Raw genomic sequence first — 27,928 nt, 5'->3', positions numbered from 1 at the left:
GTGTAGTTGATAATGATCAGCAGCATTATCAAATATAATGACATTCTATCACCAGAAATAATCAAAATTTCAAAATATGTTTGTAATACTCATTAGAATTTTATACACAAACACACGCAATTTCTGTAAATAACACAAATAAAACCCTAAAAATTATAAAGTATAAAATTTTACAAAGCTCATAGGATAAACAATCAAGGTAGAGTATATAAGCATACTGCTATACTAAATTTTGATAGTGAGGTCATATTTGGCACATTATACATGTGTATGCGTACATATATTCATGTATGGTATACATAATGTATATATTCATATATATTATACATGCATATACATAATGTAAATGGAAAGGGAGAACATATTGGTTAAATTATAAATTGATACATATAAATGATTATACTATTAGCAGATAATATGTTGCTGTTCCTAATAGTCTTAATGTGAAAATAATTGAAACTAACTAGAAGTGCTGCAGGTGGCTAGCAATACCACCTTTAAATTAATAGTATATTTAAATGTTCTCAAAAATAAAATGGATATAGAAAGATATATCTTAACTATGTTAAAATGTTGCCACAGTTTAAAATTAGAAAAATAAACTAAATCATAAGTGAATCTTAGGGAATATTGACTGATTAATTCTCATAACTAATAGGAATCTGTCCAACAATCCTGATGATCTGAGCAAAAAGCATAATTATTTTCTTGAATTATTTGATGCTCTAGAAAACAAGATCTGGCAGATCAGATCTTGTACCTGCTGTTATTGAAATCAGTCATTTTCTCACATACAGCTTATGTTCTGTTTTCATCACCAATAAACAAGAAAATCAATGGTCCAAATGTCTATTTATTAAGAATTCATTCTTTGTCATTCTTTAAAAAAGCAAATGAGGACTACAATTTCTAAACTACTCCAGGTCTATGTTCTCTCTGAAAATGTTAAATACGTTTAAAAATATTTAGTTATATAGTAGCTTGATAATATAGCATAATACATCGAAAACCAGTTCTACTAAATGTTTAGTAAGAATTGAACAAATTTTTATATGAACATCTTTTCCAGTTTCAGGAAGGAAAACCATGGGAAATAATTGTGTAGGGTGAGGGCTAGTCACATTTATTTAGCATGGTTGGTGAAAAGATTTTTTTTTTTTTTCAAATTAAATCACACTCAGGAGAACAAAAAAACAAATCTTTGTTCATAAAAAGAGACAAAAAGCTAAATATAAATTAAGAAACTTTAAGGAAGAGATTTAGGTAACTAGTTCACTCGTAATGCAACAATTATTAATTGTATGCCAGACTCTGTGTTTGGTGCCAAGAATGAAATAGTAAGTAAATGTAGCCATGGTCCTTGACTTAGTGAACATTATAGGCAAGTCAAGGATACATTGAGAGGTGATAACTGAGCTGAAACCTGTAAGATAAATATAGATAGCAGTAGTTTTGTGGAAATAAAAATAAATGATTTTACAGGTAGGTAACAATAAGAGTCATGTGCTCAAACAGTAACAAAGAGTGGAATAAAGTTCATTATTAAAGATATTTGAAGTTCATAAAATATAAAACCAGAAACAGTGATATGTGGAAGTTTTGGTGGTTTCAAAAATGATCAAGTTGAGTAGGTTATCAGCTTCCTAGGCAAAATTGATGTAATTTTATATCACTTAAGTAACTATAATGCTTTAAGATATAACAGACATATGATAACTATTTGCTAGTTTGCTATTTGAAATGCAGCTTGAGAAGTTATAATACTATGCTTTATTTCTTTAGATTGTATAACTGGTAACAAGAGACCAAATAGTAATAATTTCCTTTTAGAGTCCCTTTCTACTGAAAAGCATGATAAGGAGAAGCCATTCTCTCAACCTTAACTTGGCTAGGAGGAAATGAAAAACTCTGCAGTGGCACCAAACAAACCCATTTATTAAATAAAGGGCAAATGACATATCAACGTTGGATGGTACTATACATTTTTTTCTTAAATTGTAACTATATATCCATCAAAGTCACAAAGAAAGGATATCTGAAATAAATTTAATAAAAACAAATGAAAATAAAATTATCTAACCTTATGATGTCTTTGGCTTTACATCCTATGTGTTTAAAATCAAAATTAAGATGCAGTTCATCCAAAGGAAGATCCCATATTTTGCTTAATTTCCCCATTTCATTGGGAAAGGATCTCAGTTCCAAGTTGTAACTAACATCAAGAGATGTCAGATTTTCAAGACAGCCAATCTCAGGAGGAATCTTAATGAAATAAAAAAGGGTAAATCCTGTTGGTGGGAAGAAAGAAATGTGTGCTGCCAAAACACAAGATGCTAATAGGAAACAAGAGAGGCTCAGAGATCCCATCAGCACCTTGCACAGCCTCTCAACAGAGTTCTAAACCCTTCCAAAGGCTTGTCATAGTTTTCATTATAAATGTTTGAAAACATACATATAAAGGACTTACCCCAATCTATGTCATTTATTTATAATCTTTAAAAACCCATTCTGCCTTAGTAACATATTTCATCACTTCACAACACTGAAAGTAAAGAAGTTTTTTATATGTATCCAAAAAACCAATCATCTGTGGCTTCAGTCTATTCCCTCACACTGTGTTCTTCAGTAAAACTAAAGATCTAATCATCACAGACTTATGTACAACTTACTGTTCTTAAAATACAGCTAAATGTTTATACCTTAAGTGGCATAAATATTGGAATTTTTTTCTCTTCCAAATTTTTAAGCAATATTCATTACTTCTATAATAGCAAACATTAATTTGCTGAAAAAAAAGTCAGGTATTCAAAAATATTCAGAGTTATTCTGAACCTCATGGTTTCAGACACTGTACTCTTTTTGGCTTTTATAGGCAATAGACTTGAACCTGGAAAAAAAAAAAAGTTTTCTGGGACAAATGAATAATCAATTTCATATTTATAACAGAGGCCTGTCCATTTGGGTGAATGCAGAAATTTAAGAATGTGGAAAAGAATGTCAGCTGAAAAACACAGGCTATATATGGCCTGGAGACAACTTGAGAAATGCAGCGTGTCTGAGAGTCTGTTAACAGATTAGCGATTTTGTGATAAATTGACACACTTAAAGCATTACACACATTCATAATTAAATATATATATATATAAATATTCAAAATAAAATAGAGCACAAAAAGTGATTTTTTAAGGAAATTAAGCATTGTTAATATACCCATTTACCTCAGGGTAGGATTAGATCTTATTCAAAAAGTAAGCAATATCAAATAACAGATTTTGAAATGATCATTTGTGATAATGCAAATTATAAAAGCATATTTTCAAACTGGCAATAATTCTAAACAAATAAAGATGACCTCTTACCTCTTTCAGTTTATTATGAGAAAGATGTAGTTTCTCTACTCTAGACCATGCACATGCTTTTTCACTCAAGTCCAAGATACTGATCTGATTATGACTAAACAAGAGTTCCCTTAAGTTCAAAGATCTCCAGTGCACAGGACCTGGTAGATATTGAATATCATTGTTGCTCATATCTAAGGACCGCAGGCTGAAACAATACAATGTCAAGATAAAAATCAAATGAGTGTTTCCAAAATACATGAAATAACATCACAAGTAATTTTCACCAGAGTGAGAAGAAGGTATAACTTTAAAACTAACATTATTTATATATGAGTACATACGTGTGGTTTTTTGTGTGCATAAAGGTATATACGGGCTAGGAAAAAAAGGCATGTCTCAACAGGAGCATTTTAAAAAGGACCAATAAAAACAAAATTGAGGCCTAATTTCCCTACTTCAGAAACATAAAAATGTCAACCATAATGAAAGACCAAGTGTTTTACAAACACTTATGATGCATGAGAAATCATAATTAACAAAGGTAAAAACAGTCATTAAAATTCCTGCCTTCTATACAAGATTTACAAATATGTAGCCTCCATTTCTCTATTCAATTTCACTCATACCTGGAGGGATTCTTCAGAGGTTGGGTCCTTAAGTTTACTATCATTTTTAGCAGCTTGCCTCAGTGTGAAAAATATCATAACATTGAGCATGATGTCTTGTATACAGTAGGCCCTCAATGTAAATTTGTTGCTTTCAGGCAGGAATAGCTACCCAAAGTTTGCAGGAAATAACAACAAAACACATGTCACTTGTAAATGTACATGTGTAGGAAGAATAAAGATAGTCAACAATTGTGGTATATTTGACTATGTAAAAGGTTGCCTGGACTTTTACGACTGTATACTGATCCCTTTCATCCAGTATATTTGAAGTATTATGAATTAATTCTAAGCTCAAATAGCTGTACTGCCTGCTAGACCAAGATTCAGATCTGCAGAGCAACATTATTGCTCTAATTTTTAAATGATCTAGATTTTGCCCTAGTTACCTTATAAAAATGTTGAAAACAAGAAAATTAATTTGACTATATTAAAGATAAGACATGTATGTCTAACAAACAATGCAACTGAGACAAAGTTGAGAATCTTCAGGTTGTTCAAAGGCAGTGTCTCTTAGCTTTAAGACTAAGCTTGGAGACTGAAGCTGGCCAGCCACATGCTCATTTGTGAAACAAAAGAATAAATTTTAAAAATACATATAAAACACTAAAATGTATACCTGAAGATGGTGTCTAAAGGTATAGTGTAATTAGGGACTGGATAATCTTTTTAGTTCTCTGGGAAGAAAGCTTTCTTATGACATGCATCTTCTAATGAGCTTTTATAAATAGGTGGCTTCCAAACACATTTTCAAGAATAAACTATGTTTAAAATATAGGACCGACGACCTGTATTCTATAGATGCCTGTATGTCAGAATTAAGAGTCTGAAATCAAACCACCAGTGTTTAAGAACTGTGACTTCAGGCAAGTTACCTTCTCTCTCTTATGAAATAGTGTTCTCATTATAAAGTGGAGATGATAACAGTAAGTATTTCATAGGATTATTAGGAAGACTAAAAAGATTATCCACTGTTAAGCAGTAAAATACAGTGTCTGACACATTCTAAACCTAGACTTAAATTAACTATTATTCATCTGTCTCACACCTTCCATGGCTAAATTATAACTAAGTATTATTTGCCTGTATATGTATATATTTGCACATGTACCTTGATGGATTTTATTTATAATAAATAACACTAGTAGAATAGTTATTTAAGATTACAACACATTTGAAATCTAATTAATGCCTGGATTTGTAGTTAACAGGAAGCTTTTATTTTTAATGAAATTAACCAAAAATATCCCCAAATACTTTGAACGACATAAATTATCCTATTCTTCACCAAAAATGTCACTCAAACATAACTTAAGTATAATTTCAAAGTTAATAGTGTTTTAACAACATAATCCCCAAAGCAAGTGAAATTTTAAAAGTTAAAGTGACAGCTAGTACAATCTCATTTGATTATAATAATGCAACAATTAATTACTCTTAAATTGTTTCTACACAACAGCACATTAAATTAATATAAAAGCTAAAAAGTCCAAATAACAATTCACATCTTTTGTCTAATATTAAAAGTCAAACATTCATAGATTTAAAAACATTAAGTTTAGTAGATTTAGAAATCAATTACATTTATATGTCTAAGTTAAAACCATGTTTCTGAAGGTTCTGTTCCACCTCGTGTGGTTTTTAAAATTAAAATAATAAACTTACTGTGGAAGATTTAAAATTGCTTCCGGAACACATGTAAATCTGTTTTGAGATAATTTTAGGCTTGTCATGGAAGAAGGCAAAAAAGGCATAGCAGCTAAGAGAAAATGAAAGTGAGATAATGGACATTTTAATCACTTTAACTAGATTTCCATTAGATTCTACAATAAGAGCAGCTACCAATGATCTGTCACATAATTTAATTTCCATTCTCACACTGACAATAAAATAATTCTACTTTTAAAATAAATTAATACAACCACAAAACATTAAAACAATACACCATAAGACTCTTTTAACCTGAAAGCCACAAAAGTGTCTAAATATAAATTCATCTGTCCAACATCTGTACAAAGTAGAAATCATTAGAATATTCATTTCAAATTATGTGTGATATTATGTGACATAAATTATAGATTAATTCAAATTACTCTGAAGTAAGTCTAACAAAACATTTTGGAATATTTTACTAATCCACAATATAATATAAAAATAAAAATTCCCTATAACACCATCTTGTAAAGAGTATTCTATGGAATAATTATGGATGTTACTTAATAAAAGTATTCTTTGATCATATGACCTTAAGAGATTAGGGACCTCTCCACAGAGATTTCTACCTTGAATTTGGTGTTATTTCGATACATGTTTTTGTACTTTTATGATGTATGTATCCACAGGTAATACATATTACTGTTTTGCATTACATAAATATTATCATATTGTACATGTCTATATTCAATTTGCTTTTTCATGTAACAACTTTTTTTAGATTTATTTTTCATGTTGATAAATGCATCTTATTCATTTATTTTAACTGCTACATAGCATTTCCATTGTATGAATACAGCCAATTTATTCATTCTACTGTTGATAGACATTTACATTCTTTCCAATGTTTGGCTACTATGAAAAATGCCATAATAAATATACCTATGCTTATGCTTACTTGCTGAATACTCAGTGCCTATGACAATGTTTAACAAATTGTCAAAAAAAAACAAAAAGCAAAAGGGTCTTCTGTGAACAGTGAGAGGATGCCTCTATTGTATGTAACCACTAGGAGAATTCCTGAACAGTAGGGCATCTACAATTTCATTAGAAATGCCAAATTTCCCTTTAAGACAGATATGCCAATTTTGTCAGTTATTCCTAAGGTATTTTGTATCTTTTGAGACTAAAAATACATACTTTACAAAAAAAAAAAGAGATTAGGGAAATATTATTCAAAATAAAGTGAAATATCTCAGAGCTGTCAATATTCTGGTATATTTTATAAATTTCCAAAAGGGAAATATAGTACAAGGTACCTCCAAGGAATAAAATTCTATGGAACATAATTTTGGAAACTGAGCAAATCATACAGACTGTTTTCTCATCTGTAAAATAGTGCAGCTAAATCAGATGAACTCTGAGATTCTTTAGAGATCTGAAAATCTGTGGTTCTATGAAAGTGGCTTGAGAAATTATTTCTTAGCATTTTCAAGGTTAAAAATATGGGTTATGTTTTATCCAGAAAATCTTCGAGGGTCAAAATGTTCCAGGACATTACTAGACGCTATCTTCCTGAGAAGCAGAAAGGTACATGCTATACCTCACCTATTTCCAAAAAGTATTTGTAGCAAAATAAATTAGTAGAAATGATTCTCCACTTAGGAATTAAAAGTCTTAAGGTTCAGATTCTATATGGAAGACTGATAAAATCAAAGAACTGCAACTTCATTTCACATGGGAATTTTTAATGGTTGTGGTTCCACTCAGGTATGACCTCCATAATGCGTCTTTCCAAATATAAAACCACTTCTAAAATTATTACAAAGTTGTGCAGTGCAAACAGATTTTTTGAACACAGGTATGTTCAAGCTTTCACAACTAATTAATTAATTCTATGCCCCTGAACATGTCACACAAAAATCTCAGTGCTTCAATTTCCTCAATTAGTCAAGCAGAGATCATACCTATCCTACCCTATAGGATTTTTGTGAGATTCAGCTGAGATAACATATTGACCATAAGCTAGCCTTAGGGTCCCTCAGATGCTCTTCTTTCCAGACCTAACTTAATTAAACGTCACAGACACAAACACACTTCCCTGCCTCCACAGTCTGGATCAGATCCCCTTGAGGTACCCTCATAGCATCTTGAAACTTCTCCTCACAGCACTTAGTACGATATACAATTACATTTATTTATTCCATCATTATTCAATGACAGTCTTCTGAACTTAACTACACGTTCCTTAAGGACAGAGACTGGGTTGCTTTACTCACTAGTGAATGAATCACTCTATTCCCCAGTTTCACTCTCATGGTAAGAACATGGTCAATATCCAAAGAGGGTGGAAGGAAGGGAAAAAGAAGGAAAATAATTCTATGCAAATTAATATGGATTTTATTGTTAGTAGTTTCTCAAAGTTCTGGAAAAATAAAATATTTTAAAGTAAGTTGTCAAACTATATTCTGCTATTAAACAGTATTAAAAATTATTTTACCAAGTCAGCTATAGAATAGGCATGTGGGTGGCAAGGTATGCATGGCCTCCATTAAGGAAGATAAAATAGGGAAAGTTCCTATTTATTTCCATAGAAATATTCTGTTCCTCAATATTAGAACTTTCAGACAGGCTACAAATGAACATAATTCCCTGTTGTCTCACATGCTAAGAGAACATAGAGTATGCCAGGATTTTTAACAAAAGTGATGATCATATTGTGTATTATTATAATATGTTGCACAGAGCAAGAGCTCAATGAATACACATTAACCAAACTAATTTAAAAACTTTTAAATAATTAATTTTATTTCTAAAAAATAATAATACTACTTATACTCCAAAAAACTGCTGAAGAAACTTCAGTAGGAAACTCAGTATTTCTGCTTCAAGCAGCTCAGGCAACTATAAGCATTTTTAGTATAATCCTGTAAAAGGAACCACAGTTTAATGACTATCTGCAGTCCAAGATATTGACATTTTAGCCTATGACAATAACAACATGTTAAATACTGTAATACAATTTTTAATATTAAAATTTTTAATTTTTTAATATTAAAAATTAGACTTTTTTTAGAGCAGCTTTAGGTTTATAGAAAAATTGAGCAGAAAATACAGAGAGCTCCCACATCTACCTTTTCCCCTCACCATCACCACCCCAGACACATGCATCTTTTCCCCATTATGAACAACTAGAATAGTTTGGTATACTTGTATGTATAATTGATGAACCTATATTAATAAATTATTATTAACTAAAGTCCACAGTTTACAATAGAGCTCACTCTTTGTGTACTATATTCTGTGGGTCTTGACGAATGTATAATGACATGTATCCACATTACAGTATCACACAAACTAACTCCACTGCCCTAAAAATCCCCTCTTCTCCACCTAGTCATCACTCCCTCCCTCCCAAATCTTGGAAATCACTGATTATTTTACTAACCCCTTAGTTTTGCCTTTCCCAAAATGTCATATAGTTGAAATTATACAGTGTGTAGCCTTTTCAGATTGGCTTCTTTCACTTAGCAATATGCATTTAAGTTCCCTCCACATTTCACGGCTTGACAGCTCATTTCTTTTTATCACCAACCTGCTAACTTGATATTTAAAACTCCAGCATAATATTTAACTGAAATGCCACTTTTAAATCCCCACCTAAAATGTCCATATATGGCTCATGCAATTACATTTATTTGTTGCATTTGACCCATACAACACTCAAAAGGACTGGAAGGAGAAGACATATAAAACACTTACTAAGAAAATTCATTCTGGCACTTAAACTCTCCACTTTAGGACAAGTCTCAAGAAAGTCCTCTGATAGAGATGAAATGTGGTTTTTACTAAGGTTTAAAATCTTCAGTTCCTTCAGGCTCAAAGGGGAACATATTCCTGAGATTTTATTTCTAGTCGTAAGAGACAAAATGAGGATTAAATGGCATAAATTCACATGCTTTGAAGAAAAATAGTCAAAATATCTTCAAAAACAGCATTAAAGCATGTTTATTAATTTTAAAACTAATTTTAAAATTTAAGTCAATTGATAGAAGCTGTATTATGAATTTCCTCAGTCTTTTATCACATTACCATGAAAAACTCATTACTATGGAAACAATGTCATTGTATGTCAACCTTATGAAACTTCAATGTGAGGTGATCCTTTTTTCTTCAATGAACCCCTTTCTTACCCTTCTAAAATGAGCTGTTCAAGTTTCTCTACCACATCACCGAGATTCTCAGGAAGAAAAGATAGCTGATTGTAGGACAGGTTAAACTGTTTCAAGGTTGAGCACCTCACAGCCCGATCCAAAACTACTGAGGGTCCAATGTCGTTTCGAGAGACGTCAAGGTTGGCAATACAATTCATTTTCAACAAGTAAGGGGGAAATGATGTAAATTTATTACTTTGCAAGTCCAAATGTGTCAAACACTTCAGAGTCTGGAAAGACAATATTTTAAAATTTTTAAATGAACCACCTGAACAACTTAATATTAGCTAATATTTCTGCCTTCCATACCTCTGGTAACTAGAACCATTAAGAATTTTCAAAAAAATTGAAAACACAATGTACAAGAGAACTTCAGTATACTGACTGGTACTACCTGCTCTGCTATAAAATGGGTAAAGCCAGGAAAAATATAACAGGTAGACGGTCAAAAGCAGGCTCACAGAAATAAGGTTTAGAGTCTAATTCAGCTTTTCTTGTAAACTATTCCTGCAATGAGTAAAATGGAAGAATAATAGGCTCCAACAAATATTTGAATTAATGACTTAATGAATAAGCAGTATAACATAATCCTGGGAATATAGTTTTTAACACTAGCTTTTAGAAATTGTTATACATTTTAATATAAATAAGATTTACCATAAAGTAGTCATGTATATAATACACATTTTATTTATAACCTCCTCTTTTATTTTCTATTTTTTTATTTTTTTAATTTATTTTATTTATTTATTTTTGGCTTCATCGGGTCTTCGTTGCTGTGCACAGGCTTTCTCTAGCTGTGGTAAGCAGGAGCTACTCTTTGTTGCGGCGTGCGGGCTTCTCATTGCGCTGGCTTCTCTTGTTGCAGAGCACGGGCTCTAGGCATGAAGCCTTCAGTAGTTGTGGCATGCAGGCTCAGTAGTTGTGGCTCGTGGGCTCTAGAGCGCAGGCTCAGTAGTTGTGGTGCACAGGCTTAGTTGCTCCACGGCATGTGAGATCTTCCCGGACCAGGGCTCAAACCCGTGTCCCCTGCATTGGCAGGCAGATTCTTAACCACTGCGCCACCAGGGAAGCCCTAACCTCCTCTTTTAAATGAAACGTTTTGCTTCAAATCTCTATTTTCTATTTTTAAGCCATTTCTAATTTTATTATGATAATAGCAAAACTTCCATTTATGTATCATATCAATTTTTAAAATGTTTGGTATGAATTACTGTCAAAGGGCTAAACTACCAAAAAACAATCACTTCCTTATTCTCCTCCTTATATATCAATATATGTACTTATTCTCATATGGAATTCTAAACAGTTTAACATGATTATAAGGGCTTATTAATGGATCACTGCCCAAAAAATTTGTTTCAAAATTTCCATCATTGTTTCAGATACTACAAGATTATTCAGAAGGAAAGATTTTTACATTGTTTATCCCCAAGGTTTAATCAGCAAATTTTCTTGTAGAGACAGTTACAAGCAGTAACAAAAAGTCCCATCTAGTGGTGCTGACTTGAAATTTCCTTAGAGAAAGTTATGAGCTGACCCACTCTTTGAATGCCCTAATGTATCTCACCTTGCCATGCTCTCTTCATTCTCTTTGTTTCAGCTAGGCTAAATTCTAGTTTTCTTTTACTTGCTCTTTAGTAAATATTGACGATCTACCAAGTGTCAGTCATTAATTCCTTCACAAATTAGTTCAGTAATCATCTATCAAACCTCTACCATATGTCAGACCTTAGTAGGCACTGGGGATACACATGAACAAGGCTAAAACAGTTCCTGTTCTCAAGGAGTTTACAATTTTGTGAGGACAATATATCTTAGATCAAAATTTATAGTAATGAGCACTGGAAGAAAAAGAGTGGATGCCGGGGAAAGGTAAACCAGATGGCAGCCAACCTACCCTGGAGGGAAGACAAGGAGAAGAAAGGAAGAAGATGGTAAGGAAGTGACATTTAAAATGAGGCCCTTTGAAAACTTCCCTAATATGGGAAAGGAAATAGTCAATCAAGTCCAGGAAGCACAGAGTCCCATACAGGATAAATCCAAGAAGAAACACACCAAGACACATATTAATCAAACTATCAAAAATTAAATACAAAGAAAAAATATTAAAAGCAGCAAGGGAAAAACACCAATAACATACAAGGGAATCCTCATAAGGTTAACAGCTGATCTTTTGGCAGAAACTCTGCAAGCCAGAAGGGAATGGCAGGACATATTTAAAGTGATGAAATGGAAAAACCTACAACCAAGATTATTCTACCCAGCAAGGATCTCATTCAGAGTCGATGGAGAAATTAACAACTTTACAAACAAGCAAAAGCTAAGAGAATTCAGCACCACCAAACCAGCTTTACAACAAATGCTAAAGTAACTTCTCCAGGCAGGAAACACAAGAGAAGGAAAACATCTACAATAACAAACCCAAAACAATTAAGAAAATGGTAATAGGAACATACATATCGATAATAACCTTAAATGTAAATGGATTGAATGCTCCAAACAAAAGACACAGACTGGCTGAATGGATACAAAAACAAGACCCCTATATATGCTGTCTACAAGAGACCCACTTCAGACCTAGGGACACATACAGACTGAAAGTGAGGGGATGGAAAAAGATATTCCATGCAAATGGAAATCAAAAGAAAGCTGGAGTAGCAATTCTCATATCAGACAAAATAGACGGTAAAATAAAGACTATTACAAGAGACAAAGAAGGACACTACATAATGATCAAGGGATCGATCCAAGAAGAAGATATAACAATTGTAAATATTTATGCACCCAACATAGGAGCACCTCAATACATAAGGCAAAGGCTAACAGCCATAAAAGGGGAAATCGACAGTAACACAATCATGGTAGGGGACTTTAACACCCCACTTTAACCAATGGACAGATCATCCAAAATGAAAATAAATAAGGAAACACAAGACATAAATGATACATTAAACAAGATGGACTTAATTGATATTTTTTGGACATTCCGTCCAAAAACAACAGAATACACTTTCTTCTCAACTGCTCATGGAACATTCTCCAGGAGACATCATATCTTGGTTGACAAATCAAGCCTTGGTAAATTTAAGAAAATTGAAATCGTATCAACTATCTTCTCCGAATACAACACTATGAGACTAGATTTCACTTACTGGAAAAAATCTGTAAAAAATGCAAACACATGGAGGCTAAACAATACACCACTTAATAACCAAGAGGTCACTGAAGAAATCAAACAGGAAATCAAAAAATACCTAGAAACAAATGACAAGGAAAATATGACGACCCAAAACCTATGGGATGCAGCAAAAGCAGTTCTAAGAGGGAAGTTTATAGCAATACAATCCTACCTCAAGAAACAAGAAACATCTCAAATAAACGACCTAACCTTACACCTAAAGCAATTAGAGAAAGAAGAACAAAAAAACCCCAAAGTTAGCAGAAGGAAAGAAATCATAAAGATCAGATCAGAAATAAATGAAAAAGAAATGAAGGAGACAATAGCAAAGATCAATAAAACTAAAAGCTGGTTCTTCGAGAAGATAAACAAAATTGATGAACCATTAGCCAGACTAATCAAGGAAAAAGGGAGAAGACTCAAATCAATAGAATTAGAAAGGAAAAAGGAGAAGTAACAACTGACACTGCAGAAATACAAAGGATCAGGACAGATTACACAAGCAACTGTATGCCAATAAAATGGACAACCTGGAAGAAATGGACAAATTCTTAGAAAAGCAAAACCTTCCGAGACTGAACAAGGAAGAAATAGAAAATATAAACAGACCAATCACAAGCATTGAAATTGAGACTGTGATTAAAAAATCTTACAACAAACAAAAATCCAGGACCAGATGGCTTCACAGGCGAATTCGATCAAACATTTAGAGAAGAGCTAACACCTAGCTTTCTGAAACTCTTCCAAAATATAGCAGAGGGAGGAACACTCACAAACTCATTCTACAAGGCCACCATCACCCTGATACCAAAACCAGACAAAGATGTCACAGAGAAAGAAAACTACAGGCCAATATCACTGATGAACATAGATGCAAAAATCCTCAACAAAATATTAGCAAACAGAATCCAACAGCACATTTAAAGGATCATACACCATGATCAAGTGGGGTTTACCCCAGGAATGCAAGGATTCTTCAATATCTGCAAATCAATCAATGTGATACACAATATTAACAAATTGAAGAATAAACACCATATGATCATCTCAATAGATGCAGAAAAAGCTTTCAACAAAATTCAACACCCATTTATGATAAAAACCCTCCAGAAAGTAGGCATAGAGGGAACTTACCTAAACATAATAAAGGTCATATATGACAAACTCATAGCCAACATTGTCCTCAATGGTGAAAAACTGAAACCATTTCTTCTCAGATCAGGAACAACACAAGGTTGTCCACTCTCACCACTATTATTCAACATAGGTTTGGAAGTTTTAGCCATAGCAATCAGAAAAGAAAAAGAAATAAAGGGAATGCAAATCGGAAAAGAAGAAGTAAAACTGTCACTGTTTGCAGATGACATGATACTATACATAGAGAGTCCTAAAGATGCTACCAGAAAACTACTAGAGCTAATCAGTGGATTTGGTAAAGTAGCAGGATACAAAATTAATGCACAGAAATCTCTTGCATTCCTATACACTAATGATGAAAAATCTGAAACAGAAATTGAGGAAACACTCCCATTTACCACTGAAACAAAAAGAACAAAATACCTAGGAATAAACCTACCTAAGGAGACAAAAGACCTGTATGCAGAAAACTATAAGACACTGATGAAAGAAAGTAAAGATGATACAAACAGATGGAGAGATATACCATGTTCTTGGATTGGAAGAATCAACATTGTGAAAATGACTATACTACCCAAAAATATCTACAGATTCAATGCAGTCCCTATCAAACTAGCAATGGCATTTTTCACAGAACTAAAACAAAAAATTGCACAATTTGTATGGAAACACAAAAGACCACAAATAGCCAAAGCAACCTTGAGAAAGAAAAACAGAGCTGGAGGAATCAGGGTCCCTTACTTCAGACTATACTACAAAGCTACAGTAATGAAGACAGTATGGTACTGGCACAAAGACAGAAATATAGATCAATGGAATAGGATAGAAATACCAGAGATAAACCCACGCACATATGGTCACCTTATTTTTTATAAAGGAGGCAAGAATATACAATGGAGAAAAGACAGCCTCTTCAATAAGTGGTGCTGGGAAAACTGGACAGCTACATGTAAAAGAAAGAAGTTAGAACACTCCTTAACACCGTACACAAAAATAAACTCAAAATGGATTAAAGACTGAAAGGTAAGGCCAGACACTATCAAACTCTTAGAGGAAAACATAGGCAGAACACTCTATGACATAAATCACAGCAAGATCCTTTTTGACCCACCTGCTAGAGAAATGGAAATAAAAACAAAAATAAACAAATGGGACTTAATGAAACTTAAAAGCTTTTGCACAGTAAAGGAAACCATAAACAAGATGAAAAGACAACCCTCAGAATGGGAGAAAATATTTGCAAATGAAGCAACTGACAAAGAATTAATCTCCAAAATATACAAGCAGCTCATGCAGCTCAATATCAAAAAAAGAAATAACCCAATCCAAAAATGGGCAGAATAACTATAGACATTTCTCCAAAGAAGATATACATATTGACAACAAACACATGAAAGGATGCTCAACATCACTAATCATTAGAGAAATGCAAATCAAAACTACAATGAGGTACCACCTCACACCAGTCAGAATGGCCATCATCAAAAAATCTACAAACAATAAATGCTGGAGAGGGTGTGGAGAAAAGGGAACCCTCTTGCACTGTTGGTGGTAATGTTAATTGATACAGCCACTATGGAGAACAGTATGGAGGTTCCTTAAAAAACTGAAAATAGAACTACCATATGACCCAGCAATCCCATTACTGGGCATATACCCAGAGAAAACCATAATTCAAAAAGAGTCATGTACCACAATGTTCATTGCAGCTCTATTTACAATAGCCAGGACATGGAAGCAACCTAAGTGTCCATTGATAAAGAAGATAAATGGATAAAGAAGATGTGGCACATATATACAATGGAATATTACTCAGCCATAAAAAGAAACAAAATTGAGTTATTTGTAGTGAGGTGGATGGACCTAGAGTCTGTCATACAGAGTGAAGTAAGTCAGAAAGAGAAAAATAAATACCGTATGCTAACACGTATATATGGAATCTAAAAAGAAAAGAAAAGAAAAAAAAATGGTTCTGAAGAACCTAGGGGCAGGATGGGAATAAAGACACAGACATACAGAATGGACTTGAGGACACGGGGAGGGGGAAGGGTAAGCTGGGACGAAGTGAGATAGTGGCATGGACATATATACACTATCAAATGTAAAACAGATAGCTAGTGGGAAGCAGCCACATAGCACAGGCAGATCAGCTCGGTGCTTTGTGACCACCTAGAGGGGTGGGATAGGGAGGGTGGGAGGGAGGGAGACGCAAGAGGGAAGAGATATGGGGATATATGTATATGTATAACTGATTCACTTTGTTATAAAGCAGAAACTGACACACCATTTTAAAGCCATTATACTCTAATAAAGATGTTAAAAAAAAATGAGGCCCTTGTGACTTGGGGGATTTAGTCAGGTAAAGAGGAGGATAGAGTGGGGATATATTTTAGACATTGGGGTAGGGTTAGGGATCACCTTTTTTTCTTCTCTCTCCCCAGATATACAAACTTTAGGGGAAAAATATCACTTAAATATATTTAAATATCATGCAATGTTGGGCTTCCCTGGTGGCGCAGTGGTTGAGAACCTGCCTGCTAATGCAGGGGACACGGGTTCGAGCCCTGGTCTGGGAAGATCCCACATGCCACGGAGCAACTAGGCCCGTGAGCCACAATTACTGAGCCTGCGCATCTGGAGCCTGTGCTCCGCAACAAGAGAGGCCGCGATAATGAGAGGCCCGCGCACCGCGATGAAGAGTGGCCCCCACTTGCCGCAACTAGAGAAAGCCCTCGCACAGAAACGAAGACCCAACACAGCCATAAATAAAATAAAATAAATTAAAAAAAAAATCATGCAATGTTGCTCTTAAAATATGTCAAAATTATGGTAAATTTTATAAATTAGAAAAAGGGAAATGTACTTGCAACAAAACTAGTTTTTAAAAAACAGGTATAATTCTTTTTCAAACTTTGCAGTTCAGTTCAAGAATTTGTTTAAAAATTTAAACATTTGTATTAAGATCATTTTGTCCGTATATCTTCTTTGACTTATATAGTACATAAAAAAGGGATGAACAAAGTCAGTAGTCAGAGGACTACCCTATCAGCAGACTATTTTACACTTTAATTTTTATGAAATAGGAACTTTGAGCATAAAAATCAATTTTTAAGCTGTACATAATTTTAAAACTCAACACCTTATGGATAGTTTAGTTGAGCCTCTGTATTTTGCAGATAAGAAAATCAGGGTCTACAGCAGTTGGAGTAATATGTTCTTACTGTCACACAGTTGGTAGCTGAGCAGAGCCAGGACCGCCAAACCAGGTCTAACCTAATTTAAACAGTTTAAGTTGTCCTACTAGAATTAAATAATTGAAGGCATAATCAACACATAGCCTTGCTAGACTTTAATACTTACCATGTAGCATCAGGACAGAACCTCGAATTCCTTTTTAATCACATTTCCATTTCCATTACCTGCCCCCAAAGATGCTTCTGGAATACCACACAGACTAAGATATTTGTATGACAACCAGAAGAATGGGGGAATTATTGTCCAATGACACAAAAACAGAACGTTCCTTTTAAAGATTTAAGCATGCAAGTTAGATATAAATGTAAAAGCTCTTCAAATATCCTGAGAATTATAAGGATAAATTAAACTTACTTCACATAGTTGTTGTGGAAAGCTCGCGAGTGCATTCTGGTGAAGTTCCAGCTTTTCAAGATGCTCCAAATGACCACTTATACAGGATTTCTGGCTCAGGGCATCAATATCTCTTAGTTCATTTGCTGAAAGGTCTAAAGATGTAATATATTCTCTCTCAGAAGCCAGGGAAGAAATGCTCTCTGACTGCCTCATATGTGATTGGAATTTTGATGCTCCTTTTGTCAAAAACAAACAAACAATGGAAATATAAGCAAGTAATTTAAGTTCATATGGTAAACGTTTATGCATCACCTACTACTGTCAGGCTCTCTTCAAGGCACTGGAATTTCAACAGAAAAGCAAACTATGGAACTTACATTACAGTGACAGAGATACACAGTAAATAATAAATATTTAATCAGGTGGTATAAGTAGTGTAAAAAAACAACAGACCTGAAGAAGAACATCAAGAGTGGCATTGGTGAGGGTATTATTTACATTTCAAGAACACAGTAGGAAGGATTAAAAGTGGCCTGTATAACATCATAAGGCTAAATTTTTAAACCTATAATTGAATTTCATTTTTCTACAGTCTATGGAATCATTAGGTAAATATAATTTGAAGGTTATGTGAAATTGGCATCAAGAAAATTTGCATAATCAGAGGAAATTTATCAAAGTGCTGTATTCTGCTCAAAATATCTGTTTACTTGTGATTACTTTCAAATACTTACTGAGTGAATCATCTGAAGTCAATATTTTTCTTTTTCTCTTCAGTAAATCTTCATGATCAAAAATGGGTCCCTATTAAATATTTATAATAAAATTACCATCATTTTTTGGAGCAAAGAGAACATTTTCCTATCTGGTTTCTTTAGGAGTCACTATAAGATTACTAGCTAAAGTTTTCATGGGACCAAGCCATACCATAAGACACAGACCTAGTCTGGGCTCCATAGACATGAAGCTCTAAAAAGAAAAAAGAGTAAAACCATTTTAAAGTGTACAGAGCACCTATATGCCCCAAACATGCTCAAAAGTCTACAAATGTAAGTTTAAAATAGCATACGTGCACGGACACACACACGTGTATATATAGAAAAAGGGAGAGTTTTCTCACATTAGGGAATTTCTGCACCAATAGCTCCTAGCTTTGGCACACAATTTCAGTTATCGAAAGAATGTCAAAAAAAATATACAATATTTAACTGCAGTTTTTACAATATAACTTACCAATGAATTGGAATGTCTTTGCAAATTTGGTGAGCAACGCTGCAAGGCAGGATCTCGGTAAAATTCTCCTACGCTAATTGAATTTGATTTCTTTTTCACAAGAAATGAGCCTTCACTTCCTATTTTTAAACAATAACATAGAGGCAAGTAAGAAAAGCTGACCTAATCATAAGATGATTAGGATCATAAAATGATTAGGATTAGCATAGTAGTTCAATCACAAAACATTAAACACATTTTCATGAATGGAAATTGCCCAATTCCTTTCATAACATCTTTAAAATAGAAATGATAAACTATGTCAGCTTGTCATTTTCAAATTCAACTACATTATTCTTCATCCACAAATATTTATTGAATGGCTCTCACAGACTAGACACTGAGTAAGTGCAGGATAAAGATAAGCAGGAAAAATAATCCAGGCCTCATATGAGCTCATAGTACAGCAGGAAAGAGCCAAGTAAAAAAATAGTTACAAGTGCTACAATAAATACATGCATGTTCAGGAAGCAGAGAAAGTTTATACATAAATCTGACCAATGTTATTCCTTTCTGGTTCTCTGAATTTTGCTTAGAAAATTTTTGAATCTTGTTTTAAATATTGGAATCACACTGAATTATTTAACATTCAGTAATTTTGAGTACATCTCTGTTTGAATTACATATTTTATAGTTTCATTTATGAAATGACATTAAAATAAACACAATGAGTTTAGTGGCAATATTGTTTTGAGAGAGAAGAGAATTACTTTTAAAATTATGGATTTTCAAGAAAATAAGGATCAATATTAGTCATATTTTAAGGATAAATAATGTAGAGCCATTTTTAAGAACTCATGAGATTTTAAATTCTATCACTTTTTATCTTAGAAGCATAAAGAATTAATTGTGTCAAAACAAATTATAAAATTTACAAATCCAAAGATCAATTATTTTTACGTTAGCATTTCTGATGTTTTCCTTTATTTAAAAATACTTAAAGAGAATTCTTCTTTATCCATGATGGTGTAACAAACACTGAACTTAACCTCCCCACAACAAACAACTAGAAAATTGGACAAATTTTTTTAAACAACTGGTTTCAGACATTGGGCTGCAGAGAGTACAGGACTGTGTAATCCCTGAAAGAAGGGAAACAAATTATGTGAACCTTATGATCACCCTGGCATTCTGCCTGGAGGCAATTTAAGGGCCATAGGCACAATGAGAAGGAATTTAAACAAAGCCCAATGGCTTTCCTGAGATGAGGAAATGGAGATCAGTGTTCATGGAGACTAACTTAGCTGGGAGTTCCAGGAGAGAGTCATGGAAAAAGAGCTCCAGTAATCTGCATAGGGATTTCCTATAGCTGTGCACTAGAAGAAATGTAAAAGGGAGTTCTTCAGGAGGAAGGAAATGATACTAGATGCAAACTTGGATCAATATAAGGAGTTTAAGTCATCAAAAAAAAGTATGGTATTTAATGTATGTGCACCCAATAACAGAGCTTCAAAATACACAAAGCATAAACTTATAAAATGAAAAGGAAAATTAAGATCTTGATAATTACAATCTCAACATTTTGTTCTTAAATATAACAAGTAGAGAAAAAAAAATCAGTAAAGATATAGAAGACCTGAAAAACACTATCAAACAAGTTGACCCAATTTCACCCAACAACAACCAAATACATTTTTTTAATTGCACATGAAACATTCACCAAGATAGACCACACAGTAGTCCCCAAAGCATGTCTCAATAAATGTAAAAGGACAGAAATCATCAGAGTAGGTTCTTTAACCACAGCAAAATCAAATTTGAAACCAATAAGAGAAAGCTATGTGGAAAAATGTCCAAGTATTTGGAAAATAAACAACACTCTTCTAAATAACTCATGAGTCAAAAAATCACAAAGGAAACTAGAAAATTTCAAAAATGAATGTAAACAGAATATATAAAAGTTGTGGGATGCAGCTAAAATGGTGCTCAGAAGGATCTGCATGGTCTTAAATGTTTATATTATAAAATTAGAAAGCTCTAAAAATCAGTGTTCTAAGCTTCCATGTTAAGAATCTATAAAATAAGAGTCAAAATCTAAATAAGTAAAAAAAAAAAGAAAAAGAAAGAAAAGAAAAAGCAAAAATCAATGAAAAATAAAATGGACAATCAATACAGAAAGTCAATGAAACAAAAACCTGATTCTTTGAAAAGATCGATAAAATTGATAAACCTTGAGCTAGACTGAAGAAGGAAAAAAGGAAAGACAAAAAATATCAGTGTCAAGAATTAAAGATCAGATATCACTAATGATCTTATAAACATTAACAGGACAATAATAGAATTATTATAAATAACAATAAACAATAAATTTGGCAACTTATGTAAAGTGGACAAATTCCTTGAACATTTCAAATTACAAAAACTGACAAAAGAAGTAACAGAAAAATCAAAAGAACCATAAATTTATTAAAGTTATTATATTTATAATTAAAAAGCCTCCCCCCCCCACCGAAAAGTACTCCTAACCTACAAGGCTTTACTCATGAATCCTATTAAACATTTAAGACCTCTCCTACACAAATTCTTTCAGAAAACAGTGGAGTCAGGAGCACTTTCCAATTCATTTCACGAGGCTAGCATACTCTCATAGTTACAACAAAACAAAACTACAGACCAATATCCCTCATAGATGCAATATCCTTAACAAAATTTTAGAAAATCAAATCAAATAATATATTAAAAGGATAATACACCAATAATCCAGTAAGATTTACCCAGAAAAGCAGTTTGGTTTAACATTAGAAAATCAATCAATGTAATTAACTAAATAACAGATAAAGGGAGAAAATATGCCCATTTCAACAGATGCAGAAAGCATTTTCCAACACCCATTATGAATAAAAGTCTCAGCAAATAATTACTAGAAACAAGTTTCCTAAACCTGATGAAGGATATCTATTAAAAAAAGAAAAAAAAAAACTACATATAACATCATACTTAATGATGAGAGACTGAATGCTTTCCTCCTAAGTTTGGAAGCCAGGGAACAATGCCTACTTTTACTACTTCTATTCAACACAGTACTGGAGGTCCTAGCCAGTGTAATAAGACACTAAAAAGAAGAAGAAAAAAAAAAAGATATACAGGTTAAAAGGAAGAAGTAAATCCGTCTTTATTAGCAAATGGCATTATTGTGAACGTAGAAAAATATGTGGAGTCAACAAAAGCTGTTAGAACTCATGAGTTTTGCAAAGCCCACAGGATATATTAACATACAAAGAAATCAACTGCATTTCTATAAACCAGCAGTGAATGAACTACTGGAAATTGGAATTCAAAAACAATGCTATTTACAATAGCATCAAAAACATGCAATACAAAACATTGGTGGGAGAAATTTGAATGACAAATACACGGAAATAAATACTACATTTATATGTCAGAAGACTCATTATTAAGACACCAGTTCCCTCAAATTTATTTCTAGATTTAATCTAAAGAAATTTTTATTTATATGTTAATTCTTTATTATATAACAATAATACATTATTTATACATTAATTCTATATTAAATGTATATAGAGATTTAATTCTAATAAAAAATCCCAGCATAAAATTAATTAGTTGATTCAAAATGTATATGGAAATGCAAACAACCTAGTATAATAAGAAAAATTTTGAAAAAGAACACCACCAGAGAACTTATACTACCAGATTTCATTAAGCTAAAGTAATCAAGACAGTATGGCATTGGCATAAGGATAAAGATTTAAATCAATAGCACAGAGTAAAATCCCACTCCTAAGCATATACCTGGAGAAAACCATAATTTGAAAAGATACATGCACCCCAATGTTCACTGCAGCACTACTTACAATAGCCAGGACATGGAAGCAACCTAAATGTCCATCAACAGAGGAATGGATAAAGAAGATGTGGTACACATATACAATGGAATATTACTCAGCCTTAAAAAAAAAGAACAAAATAATGCCATTTGCAGCAACATGGATGAACCTAGAGATTGTTGTACTGAGTAAAATAAGTCAGACACAGAAAGCCAAATATCATATTATGATATCACTTATATGTGGAATCTAAAAAAAAGGGTACAAATGAACTTATTTACAAAACAGAAGTAGAGTCACAGATGTAGAAAACAAACTTATGGTTACCAGGGGATAAGGAGGGGAGGGACAAATTGGGAGACTGGGATTGACATATACACAGTACTATATATAAAATAGACAGCTAAAAAGAACCTACTGTATAGCACAGGTATGTCTACTTAATACTCTGTAATGGCCTATATGGGAAAAGAATCTATAAAAAGAGTGGATATATGTATATGTATAACTGATTCACCTTGCTGTACACCTGAAACTAACACAACATTGTAAATCAACTATACTCCAATAAAATTTTTTTTTAATTTTTTTAAAAAAGAATGCAGAAATAGAAGCACACCTATATGGTCAGTTAAATAGGATAAACATGCCATTACTTCAATGAGGAAATATAGTATATTCAACAGTGATGTTAAAACAACTGGATATCTATGTGGAAAAAAAAAAAAATGTCAATTCTTCACTGACACTATATACCAAAATTAAAATGGATTACAGACCTAAATGTAAAAGCTAAGAATTTAACACTTCTATGAGAAAACATAGGAGAAAATATTCACAAATTTGAGATAGGAAAAGATTTCTTAAATGGGATAGAAAAAGCACAAACTAGAAAAGAAAAAACTGAAACACTGCACTTTTCAAAATTTAAGACCTCTGCTCTTTGAAAAATAACATTAATAAATGAAAAAACAAGCTATAAATGAAAGAAAATATTTGTAATTCATATATCTGTCAAAGGACTTCTACTTACAATATAGAAAGAACTCTTAAAATAACATGAGACAACAACACAATTAAAAGTTAGCAAAGATCTAAACAGACACTTTGCCAAGAAAATATCAATATATGAATGGCCAATAAGAACATGAAAATATTCTCAATATCAATAGTTTTCAGTAAATGAAAATTGAACCAAATAAGCTAGGACTACAGCCTCACTAGAATGGCTAAAATTAAACTGACTTACGATACTAAGTGATATAGTGTAATGAGGATTCAGAGCAACTAGAATTTTCATACATTGCTGGTGGGAGTATAATATGGTATAACCACTTCAGAAAAAAGCCAGACATAAAAAAGGACATACTGTATCCTATTTATATGAAACTTGAGAAAATACTAATTTAATCTATTGTGACAGAAAGCAAATCAGCGGTTGCCAAGGGACAAGGTGGGGGGGGGGGACGTTTTTTTGTAAAGAGGCATATAAAGGGACTTTTTTGGATGATAGAAACATTGCATAACTTAACAGTGGTGATGATTACATGGATGAATAAATGAAAACATATACTTAAAATGGGTATATTAGTATATCTCAATAAAGTTGGGGGTTTTTTTGTTTATTTATTTATTTATTTATTTTTGGCTGCATTGGGTCTTCATTCCTGCGTGTGGGCTTTCTCTAGTTGTGGCAAGCGGGGGCTACTCTTGGTTGCAGTGCGCAGGCTTCTCATTGCGGTGGCTTCTCTTATTGCAGAGCACAGGCTCTAGCTGCGTGGGCTTCAGTAGTTGTGGCACATGGGACCAGTAGTTATGGCTCGCAGGCTCTAGAGCGCAGGCTCAGTAGTTGTGGCGCACGGGCTTGGTTGCTCTGCGGCACGTGGGATCTTCCTGGACCAGGGCTCGAACCCATGTCCCCTGCATTGGCAGGCGGATTCTTAACCACTGCACCACCAGGGAAGTCCCAATAAAGTTGGTTTTAAAAAATGCTTGGACTTGAGACATGAGATTTTGGAATAACCCTTATTTTTGCCCTCTCAAATGTCTTTATCACCCAAAGTTTTCAATCATACTATTTTAATAAAAAAGCACCTCACCCCATTTTTACCAAACTGTATTATGTTAAGTGTCAGCCTTAATCACTGCCATTAATATCCTGCCATGTTAATTTTTTGTTATTTCAGGAGTTATTAAAATATTATTTTTAACTCTAAATAAAGATAAAAAAATATTTTTTATTAAGCACTTCTATTTGCAAGCACTCTCCCAGACCACTTTACATACATTTTTCCAAATTCCTATAAATAATCCTGGAAGTTTAGCAACACTGCCTTTAATAAGGATAAGGGGCTTACACAAACCACAAAAAGTATCTGGTCAATGATGGAATAGGGAATCCAATTCCAGTCTGAGTCAGTGTTTTCACTGCAATAGCCACCACTCATGATTATGGGCAGTATGATAACACTAAAAGTGTAGACATACATTTTCTTCATTGCCTTAAGTAGCAGTTAAGTAATACTAAGCATTACCTATTTCCACTAATGAATACAGTTTCCTCAAGATTTTCAAATGAAGTAAATCAGATTTTTGTCCCATTCTATCTACTGTTTCATGCCAGAGGGTAAGTGTTTAAAACATAACAGACTCTATTGTTTAGTAATAATTACCTTCACTATCCAGGTCATCACTTTGAGCAAACACGTTGTCAACATAAGACTCGGGAATGAAGGTCCATTCATCAAATTTATCAAGTATTTCTTCAGAAAAATTCCCACTGCTGCCTGAGGCTGTTCCTTCTTCCACAGCACTTTTCATCTGATATCTGAGCACCATTCTCGCTAGGGTGGATCCTATATCTAAAAATAAAAAGATATACCAGCAACAACTTTTTTTTTCAACATCTTTATTGGAGTATAATTGCTTTACAATGTTGTGTTAGTCTCTTCTTTATAACAAAGTGAATCAGCTATATATATACATACATCCCCATATCTCCTCCCTCTTGTGTCTCCTTCCCACCCTCCCTATCCCACCCCTCTAAGTGGTCACAAAGCACCGAGCTGATCTCCCTGTGCTATGCGGCTGCTTCCCACCAGCCATCCATTCTACACTGGGTAGTGTATATATGTCCATGCCATTCTCTCACTTCGTCCCAGCTTACCATTCCCCCTCCTCGTGTCCTCAAGTCCACTCTCTATGTCTGTGTCTTTATTCCTGTCCTGCCCCTAGGTTCTTCAGAACCTTATTTTTTTTAGATTCCATATATATGTGTTAGCATACAGTATTTGTTTTTCTCTTTCTGACTTACTTCACTCTGTATGACAGACTCTAGGTCCATCCACCTCACTACAAATAACTCAATTTCGTTTCTTTTTATGGCTGAGTAATATCCCATTGTATATATGTGCCACATCTTCTTTATCCATTTATCTTCTTTATCAATGGACACTTAGGTTGCTTCCATGTCCTGGCTATTGTAAATAGTGCTGCAATGAACACTGTGGTACATGACTCTTTTTGAATTATGGTTCTCTCTGGGTATATGCCCAGTAGTGGGAATGCTGGGTCGTATGGTAGTTCTATCTTTAGAAATCAGTAATTATACAAGCATAAACATATATCATACCAAAGTTCCTTATATAGTCTCCTACTTCTAAGGGAATTTTTTATTCTTACTTCAAAGTCACTTTGCAATCATGATACTGTATAAAGTAGCAGGCAATGAACTTAAATTTTTTAAAAATCATAAAAATTTACACAAAGCTTTGGTGTTGGTGACAAAACTGAACCTTTATGAAACACTTGATCCAGAAAAAGGTCTGGGCCTTGAAGCCAGACAGGCCTGTGCTCAAGTCACTTGCAAGCTATACAAGCTCCCTGAGTGTCAGTGTCCTCACTTGGGAAGTGAAGACAACAACATACACAGCACAGGATTATGGAAAATATTAAAGAATATGATGCATGTGAAGTTTTTAGCAAAATACTTAGAACACAGAAGATAATAAATGATATTCTTATTTTTATAAACTATTTGCTGAGTGATTCATTCTATTAGGAAATTTGATGAAATTCCAAAATTCTTAACATCCTTCTTGCTATTTTACTGCATTTTATATTATGCTCTACATTGAAGAAATAAGTTGGCAGAGTTCTCATTGTCCTACATATATCCTGGAAAATTTCTTAAAATATTACTCTCATAACTCACATTACAACATGTGTGCGTAACTCAAATAGTACCTGGAAAATGTTTTAAAGCTTTGAATTCAAAATGTTCTTTACTCAGACCAGTTGTCAAAAAACTTATGGCTATGCCCTCCAATCTATTAAATGACATTATATTTTTTAAATTAGGTAAGACTTGTCAACACTTGTAAAAAACTTCATACAGAAACAAAAGAATACCCTGAATGTATATCTCTCTTCATACCTCTCCAAAGGCCCACAATTCCTCTCCATCAAATATCAAAGATTAAAGTAAGCAGGTTGTTGGCATGAGACCAATTGAAGTGATAAAACATGGACTCTAATCATATTTCATTAGTTTCCAAGGTCCCCAAAGGCAACCAGGGAACCCATTTCTGGATTTTTTTTCCCAACATGGTCTTTTCACATTCGAACACTTATGACTACCATATCCCAATTGTCTTTTCACCAATACTAGTATACTAAAAACACTGTTCTCTAACAGTGTTTTTTCCCTTAAGAATGCATTCTAGGGACTTCCCTGGTGGCACAGTGGTTAAGAATCCTCCTGCCAATGCAGGGGACACAGGTTCGAGCCCTGTTCCGGAAAGATCCCACATGCCGCAGAACAACTAAGCCCGTGTGCCACAACTACTGAGCCTGTGCTCTAGAGCCCAGGAGCCACAACTGCTGAGCCTGCATGCCACAAACTACTGAACCTGAGCACCTACAGCCTGTGCTCCACAACAAGAGAAGCCAACCGCAGTGAGAAGCCCACACACCGCAATGAAGAGTAGCCCCGACTCGCTACAACTAGAGAAAGCCCGTGCACAGCAACAAAGACCCAACACAGCCAAAAATAAATAAATTTATTAAAAAAAAAAAAGAAAGAATG

The 27,928-nt window shown here is 33.5% G+C and overlaps 1 protein-coding gene across 1 annotated transcript in view; it reads right to left on the bottom strand.

Moving 5' to 3' along the window:
• Nucleotides 1-27,928, bottom strand: part of LRRK2 (leucine rich repeat kinase 2) — a 142,768-nt gene that overhangs the window by 51,038 nt on the left and 63,802 nt on the right. The window contains 9 exon segments of the mRNA XM_036865466.1: nucleotides 2,081-2,262; nucleotides 3,360-3,546; nucleotides 5,672-5,765; nucleotides 9,422-9,570; nucleotides 9,853-10,103; nucleotides 17,801-18,018; nucleotides 18,517-18,586; nucleotides 19,016-19,134; nucleotides 25,515-25,703. Of these exon segments, the coding sequence (XP_036721361.1) occupies nucleotides 2,081-2,262; nucleotides 3,360-3,546; nucleotides 5,672-5,765; nucleotides 9,422-9,570; nucleotides 9,853-10,103; nucleotides 17,801-18,018; nucleotides 18,517-18,586; nucleotides 19,016-19,134; nucleotides 25,515-25,703 (1,459 nt within the window).

This window comes from Balaenoptera musculus, chromosome 10 (assembly GCF_009873245.2).
Source record: "Balaenoptera musculus isolate JJ_BM4_2016_0621 chromosome 10, mBalMus1.pri.v3, whole genome shotgun sequence".
In the NCBI taxonomy this organism is placed as follows: domain Eukaryota; kingdom Metazoa; phylum Chordata; class Mammalia; order Artiodactyla; family Balaenopteridae; genus Balaenoptera; species Balaenoptera musculus.
The sequence above is the reverse complement of the archived record's forward strand: the minus strand, read 5'-3'. Positions and strand labels throughout refer to the sequence as shown.